The sequence below is a fragment of the Branchiostoma floridae genome, chromosome 1 (assembly GCF_000003815.2).
Source record: "Branchiostoma floridae strain S238N-H82 chromosome 1, Bfl_VNyyK, whole genome shotgun sequence".
Classification (NCBI taxonomy): domain Eukaryota; kingdom Metazoa; phylum Chordata; class Leptocardii; order Amphioxiformes; family Branchiostomatidae; genus Branchiostoma; species Branchiostoma floridae.
Window position 1 is genome coordinate 28,758,902 of NC_049979.1, and position 13,417 is coordinate 28,772,318.

General features: G+C 40.3%; 1 protein-coding gene across 5 annotated transcripts in view; it reads left to right on the forward strand.

Moving 5' to 3' along the window:
• Nucleotides 1–2,094: 2,094 nt before the first annotated feature.
• Nucleotides 2,095–13,417, forward strand: part of LOC118417536 (dual specificity tyrosine-phosphorylation-regulated kinase 1A-like) — a 58,583-nt gene continuing 47,260 nt past the window's right edge. For 2 of the 5 annotated variants that reach the window (XM_035829749.1, XM_035830530.1), the window contains exon 1: nucleotides 2,095–2,521. Coding sequence is in view for 2 of the 5 variants with exons in the window: in XM_035824276.1 (XP_035680169.1) it covers nucleotides 4,182–4,248 (67 nt within the window). In the remaining 3 variants the exon portion in view is untranslated. Of the gene's footprint in view, nucleotides 2,522–2,634; nucleotides 2,729–4,166; nucleotides 4,249–13,417 lie in introns of those variants that run through there. The other 3 variants (XM_035824276.1, XM_035826659.1, XM_035832094.1) reach the window with 2 other exon arrangements.

Sequence of the window (13,417 nt, forward strand, 5' to 3'; positions counted from 1 at the left end):
TAGTAGCCATCAACAAAAACTAAAACACAGTGTATTCGATATGGGTATTGGATAAGGCAGTTGGTAATGTAATATTTTCCATCAGGGTTGTAGCCAGGCTGAAAGCATTTTCAGTCCCCTTGATTTTGAATGGGAATCCTATCGAGCACCGAAGGCATGGGGTGACGTTGCGCCTCGTTTCTAGGGGGTCTGGGTCCCAGAAATTTTTTAAATCAAGACCCTCTGAAACACTATTTCCTGCATTTTGAGGTGCAAATTTTGCTCGTAGACTAAGCTGTTCAATGGCATCTGTTTTGGTGAAGAAGAACACATGGGTTTCAGCTTTTTTTATATCTTTACATATCAATTTTTGTCTGTCCCAGAGGACGGAATGGGGAAAACTTTTTTTAGTCCCCAGCTGCAAAATTCCTTCAAAGGACTGAAGGACAGGTTCTGGCTACAACCCTGTTTCCCATTATGATAAGCTTTTGTGGAAAGGGAGATTTATTTATAGTCAGAGGTCTGTACATATTTTCTTCAACTTGAATTTCTTGGTCTTTTATACTGTACCAAATTGGGTGAATTTAGGAAGAAGCTAAAAAAGGGAAAGGGGACCTTTAATTAAAAGCAAAAAAAAATAAGTGCCCAGTGGTATGACCTGAATCTTTCCTACTTTGTGTTGCTTAAAGTGGGTCAGGAAAATTAGAGAGGATGGAAGAATGCAGTTTATAATTTAACATAATGTTATGTCACTTTTTTTTTTCTGTCGATTTATTTATTAGTTAAACAGCGAAGAGTTATCAGCTAAGTGATGGGCAGCCATTCTAATCCTTGAGCATATATAAAGTATACAAGATTCGTTCGTTCTGTATACTAGTATTATTGACTTCAGTGATTTTTGTATCATCTGGATGACATTCACATGAGGTTTGAATGAAGTCAAAATGCTATATGCTTTCTGATTGGCTGGTTCCCTTCAAGTTACAAGTATTCTGGTTGCCAGGTTGGGGGATTTGTCATAGTGGTGAAGAATAGGCGGGAGATTCAAAAGATGTTTTGAAAGCCACGTTTGTAGCTTCTTGTGGCCTATTGGACTGCCATGAACTGGGCTTCTTAATGTGTTGAAAGAGTCAAATTGTGCCTATGGCGGTCGGCCCAATATCCTCCAGTTACAGCCACAGACAGTGTTACACTGAGACTGCCATTTTGCGTTTTTCGTTAGGTTCATGTATCTTTAATATTGTCATCACTTTTATTGTGATGGCATTGTAATGAAATTTAAAAAAATAGGTGATGTTTATGCCACTTAGTTTTCTTTGCCAGAAACAACAATTGTTGTGCAATAATGATGGGTGTTTTTGACAGGAATTTTATATTGTTTCTGTCATTGTACATTGTTCATAGGAGCGGAAGCAAATTATTGTGATGCCTTATGCTTCTTATAGTTTACACTTGTCTATGGCAATAAAAAAAACATGGTGGTTAACTATCAATGTTGTTTTGTGACTCCTTGGCTCATTTAAGGCTATTCCCATTAGCAAACCATAAAAAGATTTTAAGTGGTATTCCAAGGGCTTTACTTTGAAAAGAAAATACTTTATAAACCAATTTAATGCTATATTACAAAAATTCATCTTTACATCAAGGATTTGATTTAAAGATGATTTAACCTCCCAATTAAATTTAAGTAAAAAAATGATAAAGAATGTAATAAGTTGATTTATTTCAGCTTATTACTTGAAACTGAAAGTACCATATTGCATGCTTGAGAACATGTATGAAACATATGATGCAATATCAAGTGAGAAAGGATACTTCATAATTTGATTAATTGATCATAATAACTAAAATATCACCAAACCACAAAATATGTGCCAGCTTGTAGTGTTCTATATGTATTTAGCCTGTCTATATTGTATAAAAAAAATAGGTTAAGCTGCTATTCCGTTCAGATCTGCTTGGCGGTCTTCTGTGCGCCGCACCAAGTTGACGTGTCCTCCTGATGACTGAAATACCTTGACAACTCTACACTACTTCTTCAATCCTTCATCCGGGACATTTGAAATGCCACTCCCATGACGTCAGTGCGTCATCCGGGCACCTTTGAACTCAGTTGATTGACAGTTGCTAGGGGCAACGAAGCTGTCGCGTCATTCGTCCGATTCCCCTCCGAACTGAATTCGAAATAAAGAACGTATTTTTTCCGCCATTTTGTCTGCAGTTGCAGCCGATCGAAAAAATTATTTCTGGAGCGAAATCGGATGTGCAAGTGGCGTGTCGAGGAGCCGGAATTCGTCGTGGGTTAATTGTTTGATCAGATCCCGCCCTCTGATGTGGATTTTGAGATGAATCGGGTGGAAATCTGGACAAAGCAAGGCTGAATTGGAAGGAAATTTGTTTCGCGCGCCATTTTTATTGGCCTGTTCAGGGACAACGATTTGAACAGACGATCAACGAGAGGATTGTGGATCCCGGAAGTCCTGACCCGCCAAACTTGGATTTTGCGTTCCAGATCGGGATACACTGGCCCTAATACACCTTGGTAAGTGATTATTTAATGAAAAACTTGTAGGAAAAAATTGTGCGAGGTCACCGAGTGGGGGTGCATGTTGCAACAGACGCAACGCAACACTGGGACACCATCAGCCGGCGTAGCCTTGGTGCACTTCCCGGTTCCGACCGGCTTTCTGCTCCATCTTGCCATGTTGTTGTCTGTTTAGGGCACACAGGAGAAAAAATAAGACTACCAGTAGGCATATTTGAGCGTCATTTCTTGTCCTTGAAAACCATAGCGGTGGAATTTCTGGGATGACTTCAAAGAATGTGGCTCTAGACGGGGAATAAACAGTGGCGTAGTCTGGCTAGCGTGGGGAGGGCGAAAGGGTGGATGTGCAGGAACTGTTGCTCGGAAGGATCGTATTTTGGCTCTAATTTCGGACGGATTTGTGGACCTTGCAGTTTTAAAATAAGTCTAGGATATCCTGATGATGTAGTGGCGGCTGCATTAGCGACATAGCGCCCTATTTTTGTGGTATGACGGGCATTTCTGGCAGGATGGAACGGCACGGAAGTGACTGTTCCTCCGCCTTTTCGGTGCTCACGAAGCCGGCCCAAAAATTGCCAAATCTCCCCTGTAATCGCTTCCAATCTACCCACAAAAACACATCTTGGTTTTCTTAACGCAATCATGCGTTAAATTTCTCTCATGTTTTGTTCAGAAGTCCGTTTTTGGACCCCAAATGTGTTCATTGTTGGGTGGCCACGTCGGACTGTTTGGGTGATCAGCTGTTCCTTGCATGTCAATTCAAAATTGCAGCCATTCTTGCGGAGCGTCTAGTTTTTCCCGACGACATCTCTACCAGACAACGCCGCTCTGACCCCACCAAACCCACCTGGATCAAGTTATCCCGGTTTTAAGAACATTTCTGAAAAGTGTTTGTCTTGCTAATTAAAAGATCAGAGCCGATTTTTGTCTCGTTTTCTTTGTTTTGTTATGACGGCCTCGCATTGGAAATTGTATTCAAAATGGCCGCCTTTCCTAGACGCGAAGAAGTCGGCGTTTTCTGTTGGAAATTTTCAAATTATTCGTGGATTTAACTGAGGTTTCCCACCGTAATTATGACCCTTGGTAGCGTTAAAAATTGTGGGAAGTAATTTCTGGACAAATGTGGCTGGTAAAATTGTGTGATCCTCAGAAAAATGGAACGATCTGTCCCTGAATATTTGGCTACATGTAGCCGTCAGCTGTTCCAATTAGTATGCAGTACTCCCGCGGGGACCTTAAGTCGCGTGCGAGGGGTTCCCCTTTGCAGAAGGGTTAGTTTAGGCTTCGCTTAATAGCTTCACAGTTTTAAATTATTTTAAAGGGAATTTTCTATCAGCTGCATGGTAGAAAATACACATGAAGGCATTCGCTTGATTTGCCAACTGGCTGTCAGCTTAGAAATTTGTCAAAGTGAATAAATTTATTAGAACTCGCATTGACAGCAGAGCTTATGTTGTATTTTACGGCCTTTTCTTGTACATCCTGCTGGTATGTTTGGATCAAAACAGTTATAACAGATGCGTCAGAAACAATTTGGGGACAAATCAGGCAACACCGCTTCTCTCCTATTGGTTTAGCTTTTATCTCGAGCGATCTGAATCAGTAGGATGCCAGTGAGTGCGTTGAAGGAGTCTTGTAGTGTTTCTCTCGCGGACGCATGCGGATGCCGTCCTACGCCATGTTGGTAGCAGAGGATCCCACGTGGATGTACGGTACCCCCTGCGGTAGGTACAGTGATTGTCAGAGGCGATGAAAATGTGAGATGTTCTTGACTGACCTGAGCTGTATATTTTGCCCCTCAGCTAAACAGTATCGGAGAGGAAACGTGAGACATCACGTGCTGCTTGCCATGTCTGTCCCTGTCGCATACAAGCTGTTCCGATATGTTATGATAGGCTGGCCCGATGCAACGGATATCATGCCAGTCATAATTGACATAATATCACTTGTAGTTTCGCAGCGGTTGCCCCCATAGAGTCTTTCTGTCAAGTCCCAAAATAGCTGCAGGGGCTATGGCAGGAGGCATACCCTTTATCTATTTCTATCCTTGTATCGAGGCAGAAGTTATATAACAATCTGCTACAGGGTATTGAGATCACCGTGTTGAAATGTCTAATTTCTGATCTTACTTCAACTTATGATCAGTGCCATTTTCATTTTCTCCAAAGTGTAAAATGCTATTTTACCAGTCATAAGTCAATGTGACGATTATCATGCAACTAGTAGATGGGGAAAAAGATCCCTACCATTAGTACCATTTTAGCGTGCAAGCCATAATCGTGTCATTATTTGATTTTGAATGTAGCAACAACTGTTGAACGTCAAGCGCCGATTTCACCACGGTTTCTTATCAGATGTAGACTGCCGTTTCAAACGATACGTTTCAGTAGCGTACAAAGGTCATCTTTGTCGAAGTCAACTTAAGGGTGCATATTTAGTGAAAGCCAGTCAATGGGGAAGTTTTAAGTGAGTTAGGCTACCGGAAAGGACTTTTTGTACAGGAGTCTCCCACTAGCTTTCACCAGTCCTGGGTGTCATGTGACATTCTTGCCACCCTTGAACTTGACCCCCGTCTAAACTGCGTCAGGAGGCAGTGTACATGTCGGGCGAATTGTTGGATAAAGAGTGATTAAATGTCAGTCGTTTACGCAAGTTGGAGACTCGATCTGGGAGTTGGGCTCTTGAGTGCATGAATCATACAGAGTTTTCTCAATTATTTGAGTGTCTGCGATTGGTTATGTGTTATTTGTGCGTCATGCAAGTCAACTGGAAGTCACATTAGAGTCAGCAAGTTTCCCTTATCAATGAGACACTAACAGTATGGTTAGGAAATATTGTTTGGATACTGGCTATTTCGTTGTTTTGTTGGCAAAACATTTGTCTAAAATTACATCAATGGTGATTGGTAATTTCAAGCTGGCAGACTACATGATATCAAAAACCACAGTAGGGTGCAGTGTAGTCTATCCATAGACTTCAGTTTATTCCTAGACAAAATTGTCTTGTCGGGCTTTTGTCTCATGTTGAGTTTGAAACAATAAGCTACTTGTCTGTTCCATTTGAAGTTGCCATCTTATGCCAAAGGGAAGTTACATTATTATATTACATATTGCACATACAGATGTAAACATAGGTGCCAAAGGGATTTCCAGCTGCATATGATATTCATTCACAATTTTATAAACAGAAGTTTTTAACAAATTAGTTTTGTCACCTTTTTTTTTTTCAATAGAAAACAACAACAAAACAGAATGAAATCCTACTGCTTATAATATTTATTTGCATCAGTGGGACAATTTGCATCATTGGGACTATTTGCATTATTGGGACAAGTTAATGTCACGCAGCAGGAGCTTGTTCCGGCTTATTAGAGATGACGTGATGAAAATATCAGCCACATAGTACCATGTCAATGAACTGAAATTACCCGTGCTTTGTCCATAGTCACACACGTATAGTTTTATTGGCATGTTTATGTGATGACAAGAGCTCATAAACGAATGACCTCGGGTAACCTCTAGGGCCTGTCCTAAGTGTTGCATCATCCTTTTTCAGGGTGATTCAGTTGAGCACCCATTTCTTGTACATGATGAGAATTGGCATGTAAATATTTACATTTTTGTCCAAATGTAAAGGTGCTATAATATTCCATCAGATATTCAGATTGGCCGATGATTAAAAAGTGGTTTGTATTTGTTCCGTTAAAAAAAATTCTGGTTGACTCAATGACTGATATTGTGTTTTTGTTGAACTGGATTGATTGGATTTTCCGGTTCAAACCGGTTTGTCATCATGACAATTTCATTCTTCAAGCACGTGATTCATGTAGAAAAAAGTAGTCAAATTTGCTTACAATTCTTACGAGTTTAAGTGGTAACTGTTTTTTTTCCAGTTAGATGTACTTGAGACACAATATTAAATTGTTCTGCCACGTCATTCTAGTGATACTGAAGAAGAGTGATGGATGTCACTCTAAATGTCAAGATGTTTTCTCCTAATTTTATCCAGTTTACAGATTGAACTGTGTTTGTCCGTCAGTTGGCGAGGTCTTTATCAAATTAAAGTATTGTTAACCTGGATGCCTCACCTTTGTAAACGTATGCAGAAAAGCTGCTTGTTGGTACAGTATTGTTATCAATGTACAAATGGGCAAAGTCAACTGAGTTTGAGATATTTCTGTTTAGAATCTAATAATTTTAGAAGCAAAAACATGTTTTTGTCCCAGAAGTTGATTGAGATAAGAATTCATCCATCCGCATGTTGTCTGTTTTCTTGTTTACTTGTTGCTAAGGCTTCTGACTCGCTGAGGCAGCAGATTCCGAAATGTGATGAAAATCTCAAGGTGAAAGTTAGGCCCTTTCAAGGTGACTGAAACAGAATACGCCTGCTTAGGTAGTAAAAAAAATGCAAGCTCATGAAAAGCAGCTGTTGTTATTGTTGTTGTTATTGTTCCTCTGTTATAGCTGAGGCCAGGGCCAATAGTGTTTATGACAAATACATTTTTAGAATATGGTAGACATGATCTAAAACTGATTTTATGAAACATCAAGGAAAAAGTACAAATTTGCTACAAGATTATAGCATGTTTGTGTTTACTTTTTAACTCAATAGTTAGTGTAATAGTACTACTAGCCATAGATTTTACAACAGAAACAGTGTTTACACATATAATAGGGCATGAAGACCCAACCCTTTAGAGAGATAGCTAATTTTTCCCTATGGGTACAGAAGTGTTGCCGGTACTTTTGATGTGAAGTCATGTATGCAGCTGTAGGGCTTTCCACCACCTGCCGCAGACACAAGTGGCTCAAAACCACCCTGTGTAAAGAAGTGGTCTGATTAAGACCGATGTACACAAACCATCGCTCCTCCGAATACAAAGTATGTACATCCCATCATTTATGGTTACCATATGCAGGATAGCATCGTTGAGGTACATAAATATACAATTACGTCGTCGGGAGCCCCGACTATTTATAGCAAAGTTGATGTACTTGACCTGGTTACAGGCTGCGCACTTCTGGCGGGTTATTGGTGGATTATTGTGTTGTCGCTCCCGTAAATCTGTCTGGAGCGCACGTCTGACTGCGTGGTCGATGGGTTTAGCTGCAGGGGGTCCCCGCAAATCACTTAGCGTCGCTCCCAGCATCTAGTCATTATTAGACAAGCCCAGGCTAGCAGTACAGTTAGGTTTGTGTTGTCAAACATGTTATGTCACATGTGGCATTCATTGTGTTGGTGTAAGGGTTAGTGTGTTTTGGCCCAGAACTCAGATGTCCTTGGTTTGAATCCTCTGACAGGCGGCGAATGTTGTCCCCTTTGGAAAGGCACTTGAAACAACTCCCTTACTACATCTAGGTGTAAAATTACAGTAATTTTTTTAAATTTATGAAGGACGTATAATGAAAAAATGAACTTTTATTGATTAAAAACAGGTGCAACTACTGTACAGTAGTGGTGTTTGCTTTTTTCTTTTAAGCCGAAAACGTAGTATCTTTATGTTTCGTATTGGCCGTTATCTTCACCTCAAATTTTTCCCCTTATTTTTGTAAATAGATCCGAAAACAAACAAACAAATCAAATTAGTGTAGTCTAAATATTCATGTAGTTTATCTTTACTGATAGTAACTCATGTATGTTATGCTACCTCAGCTAACCTCAACAAATGACTCTAAATTTCAATTGCATTAAGGATGCTGTAGGATTTGACGCGCATTGTTGAGATTTGATTGGTGCAGCAGGTTAACCCCTCGGCTTCCCGCCGTGTTGGCGTGGTCATGGCGCAGCCCGCTCAATTGACTCACTAACTCTCTTATCCACTTGTAGTCACTCCTAGCTGACCCCAGTTCACAAAGCCACCGCTATCAGACTGCCCTCAACACACTGCATTGAAAAGGTTCACACAGGGGATAGGGTTTACTTAGAACAGGCCTGCACGTGTACACTGTGTGTGTGGTGGTGGTGGGGCAAAGACATACAGGTTATGGTGTAACATGTATAACGTGTCAGATACTGAGGATTGGTATACACACATATTTAGAGTCTATTACACATCTACATGCTTGTACACACATAGGCATGGTCACATACACAAACACACATATACATGCTCACACACGCTTATTCGCACACACACACACACACACACACACACACACACACATGTACCTAGATAAGGTGTGAATTGCAGATAGTGTAGCCATTGTATTGACAAAGTTTGGTAATTCACAGGTTTCCTTAACAGTTCCCTAAATCATTCCGTACTATATCATTCCGTACTAAACATTCATAATCATAGCTAGAGAGACCATAAGTCTTAATTCATAGAAATTTGCAGAGAAAAAAAAAAGGTATAGACAATAATCCCAGGTCTTTGTAACTCCAATAGAGAGCAAAGTATGAACAATCATTGTGGTAATGTCATCTTCAAAACTGAAGTCCTTCTGTCAATACCCTGCTTTACATATAGCCAAACTTGGACCAGTAGTACCTTCATGGTCGACTAGCCCTTGGGAATGTCAGTCTCTCCATGCTGACAGGGGCGTTCTTGTCAAAGAAGTAAAACACTGAGTGAGTGTACACAGACACTGTTCTGGGTCAGGACAACCTGATCCTCGGTGGTACAAGGGTTAATGTTGTTGGGGAAACCCCTCCTGTGGTCCCGAGGGTGTATGAGGGGGAGGTATATTTTTGGAAGGGTTGTCAGAAGGTCTTCACACTTCAGTGAACCGACTTGGGCGGCACTTCTTCAAGCTGGGGCTTCATAATATGTCACATTGGATTTTGCGGTTGTAGCTTGCTTGCTTAAGGAAGTGTACGAACATTTATATGTAGGCTTTGTTACGTTGCTACAGGAAAGTATCAATTTGAAATGGAGGTTTTCCTGACATTGTCTTCATAAAGTTTAGCTGAAGGGATTAAGTAGTGCTCTAAGCTTCATCCATATCTTCAATGTTTTAACCAAGAAATTGCCAGCTTCAATGTTTTAAACAGTTTTTAGACACCGTTTAAGAGTGTACATTGAGATACCAAAACTGGAAGCTCTGCTGCAATACCTTAGGCAGTTGCTAGGGGGCCCATTATTGAACCTGACATTCGTTTTCCCAACCCCAACCAACCTACCAAATATAAGGATCCATCCACACGGCTTCTTGAGTTATGCTGTTCACACACAGACAGACAAATGACACTGAAAAAATAACCTTTAATTTCGACTAAGACATTAAAACCACTCTGTGTCATAATCCTACAAAAATATCTAGGTGCATTGGTGCACATACAGCAAAACTTTAGGTGCACATCTCCAATTTTTGCATACAGAAAAGTGGTGCACATGCACGGTATTTTTACCCTGTTATTACAGCTGTGAACCTGTGCAGTGTAGGGCTCATATACCACCTACATTTACATATGATGTATACAGGTTAGTGCACATGTCATGTACTTGTCTAGGTAGGTATTCGGCCCATCCCATCATCTTTGACAACTATTATAAGCTGCCTAATTTGGCACCCTGCGTATGTCAAAAAACAGCAGGGGTTCATTTAGACGAGCTACATTTGATGCCACGTAATCAAGTCGAATTTTGTGCAATTTTTAGTTCATCTTTTGAAGTTTTGCAAGTCAGATTGTTTTGGTACTGTGGTTACAGTCGAGGTGGTCGGAAAATAGATCGTACGCACTACGGGTAACGGCGCGGGAATGGAACGGAATATCTAGCGCAAGGAGGGGTCATCCCAGTCCAAGGACTGGGGAGGGACTCTTCTTCAGAAGAAGCTGCCGCCTGCCGGGGAGTGCGCCCGCAGCATGGAAGAGCCACTGTCTGGCCTGAATATAAGGCAGGGGCACTTTGCTGTGGCCGTCAGAAATTATGGGAAGAAAAAAAGAGGCCCCTGCCGCCTTGCTGTCTGCGCGTGCCAGACAGATCTTACGCCCGACACATATCGCAAACACTTCCCAAGGAAACCTGTATCTCATTATGTGGTGTTTAGACGGGATTTCATGTATGAATGCTTGACTGAGTTCACCATGTTCAGACAGATTCAGGTGCAGGCGTATGCCTGTTGGCACTAATTTATCGCCCCTTCCCATCGCCACTAGGCAATATGTCGGGCTAATTTTTGCCCAAACACAATACTAGAGGTCAGAAGATAACCTTCCTTTCGGTCAGCGCAGTGTTCCCGGTGTGCTAGGACTTACCGTGCTTATGTATGACTATTGCAGGGTGTGGCTATATTAAAATTCACAGACATATTGCCCATATTTGGGAGGCTTGTATGTGAGGGATGTCAAGTATTGGGTAGGGCCATGTCACCGGCCATATAGATACTTATGATAGCAGGGTGAATTTAATCAGTCTTACAGGTACATTTATCAATACTCGTATATTGTCTGGGTCTGGGTTAGTCGGTGAATATCATATCTAGGGATATGAATTTTATATCCTCAGCTATTTTTATCACACCGTTATTACTTATGGTTGTGAAAAACGGGGAAAGCTATGCAAGAAAATTCAAGCACAGCTCGTGGCGAAAGATTTATTGGTTATTTATTTGTTATGTAAATATGTACACACGCAAATTATTACGTGTACAAAACGTGTCGCAAACTACGGAATAGGTCCTTGTGAACGTTGTGGTTTACGTTACATTTATGGTTGTCCAAACTCTCGACGCCAATTTCGAAAAGGAAGTGACAAACCATTCTGGGGCAATAACAGATTTGGAAAATGGTATGCAGAAATCTTCCCACACAACACTAGTTCCCTTGGGAAAAGAACCCTATGTATTTTTGCTATGTCATCAGTTCACTGTATGATTAATATAGGTGTCTGACTGGTTAACTAGTCGTACAGAATATATTTAGTTATACACAAGAAAAACAACATTTTTGTGAAAATGCAGAATGTTTTCCTTGTAGCCTTTTATCAAGCTTCTCGCTCACAATACCATACAATTACTAATGTCACTCCCTAAATTTTGTATTGTGTGCAAGTACAAAAAAAGAGGCACCCTACATCTACTTGGTTTTTAGAGCAGGTCATTAACAGAATTCTATACCATTATACTTGCCCTATAGTATTGTGTGCGAATATTTGTGCATGACTAGATAAAAGGATAAGTATGGCTAATCCTATGTTAACATATTAATAATATCAAGTTGTTGCTGTGGTAGAATTTTCCTTCATTTTTTTTCTTAATGTAATAAAAGATATAAACCCAAAATTATATATCAATTGTCATTGCTAGCATTTGCAGGTTTCATAGTTGCCGAGCATAGCATTTGCAGGTTCCTTATTTGCCGAGCATGCAGCTTTTCATGAGTATGCAGGGCTCGAAATACCACCTGCATATGCACGTTAGTGCAGGTAAAATTGGAGCTGTGCAGGTATTTCTGATGTCTACCTGCACCTAACCTGCACTGGTCCATGTACTGAGTTTATACATAAATGTCCTATGATGTAGCTGTATAAAGATTGTCATAATAGCTGCATTGACTGTTACTACCTATAGAGTACAAAAGAAAAAATAGCAATGGTTCCTGAACCAATTTAGTATGATCTAAAATTCCTAAATTCAGAGTGGTGCATGTAAAATTTGTCTTGTGCAGGTAATTTTTAATGTTACCTGCACCAGTGCAGGTATGCAGAAAAAAGTATTTCGAGCCCTGAGTATGTAAAAAAAGCGCCACGTGCCATGTTGCCCTCTTTTATGACGTCAACATAAACATAGAGGTGGGGGTCTGCCTTCTGAATGAGTCCATGCAACCTGAGCTGTCTGGTTTCCGGTCTACCTTGTTGTGTACCTGTACCTTAGACCATTGTGGGAGCATGATCCTTGTATAGAACAAGAAGCCTAGGTTATCCCATGTTGTTGTCTTGTGCTGTACATATATTCTATATATGTCTAAAGGTGCCAAAAACACCTACGGATTTGGTGCTACCAGTGTGTCAACAACTGCACACTTGCCACTAAGACCCGTGAAATTTTCTAGATATGTTTGTTATCTGTAGATGTTTATAACTAACATCAGACCACACCAATTTAAACTTTCTTGCAATCTCCCACTACTATTTTACCATAATAAAAAAAGCGTCACTGCGAATCCCATTCAACAATTTTTCGAAACTCCTTTTTAGTAAGTAGATGCCTTTATAATTTTTGTACATTTATCATTGCAGTAGAATTTTTCACCCAAGAATTTTCCAATATTTTTGAACAGCTACATAAAATGTATACAGTGTTTATTTGCTCTATTTAAATCTGAAAACTTATTCTTACATTATGTAAGACGTTATCTTTACCACAGGCTTTTTGCTGTTTTTTTCAACACCAATTTTTTTCGGCCCGTCACTCCATATTTTTTAGGAAAAAAATCTGAGAACCAACAAATTAAATTGGTGTGGTCTCAGCTATACAGGCCCCGGACCCAAGGGGCATTATGAAGGACATCAGATAGGAAAGGGTAAACAGAAGGGAAATGTTCTCTCAAAGCAGACTTCACCCATAGTGATGATAATCCAGGCGTACATGTCCAGGCATATCCAGGGATTTCTGGTCATTCCGAAACACGCAGGGCTCGCATAACCACCTTAAAGTTGTGGAAGCCCCTTGACGGTCACTGTGTACTCCCAATACCGTATTTTCTCAAATAAAGTACCGTTTTCAAAATTCAAAAGGTGCTACAAGTTGTCGCCAAAGTCGTGTTGAATGTTTTATTTGAGGTTATTGCACAGGTAAATGGAATAGAACCTCAAATAGAGCAAGGTGGTACTACTGTTATAGAAAGGGTGCAAAACCATACATGTAATTTTTGTGTACAACTTTGTTGTTTTTTTTAGCAATCTTGTAACTTGCAGTAGGCGATTCACAAGATAATACCATCAGATAGCAC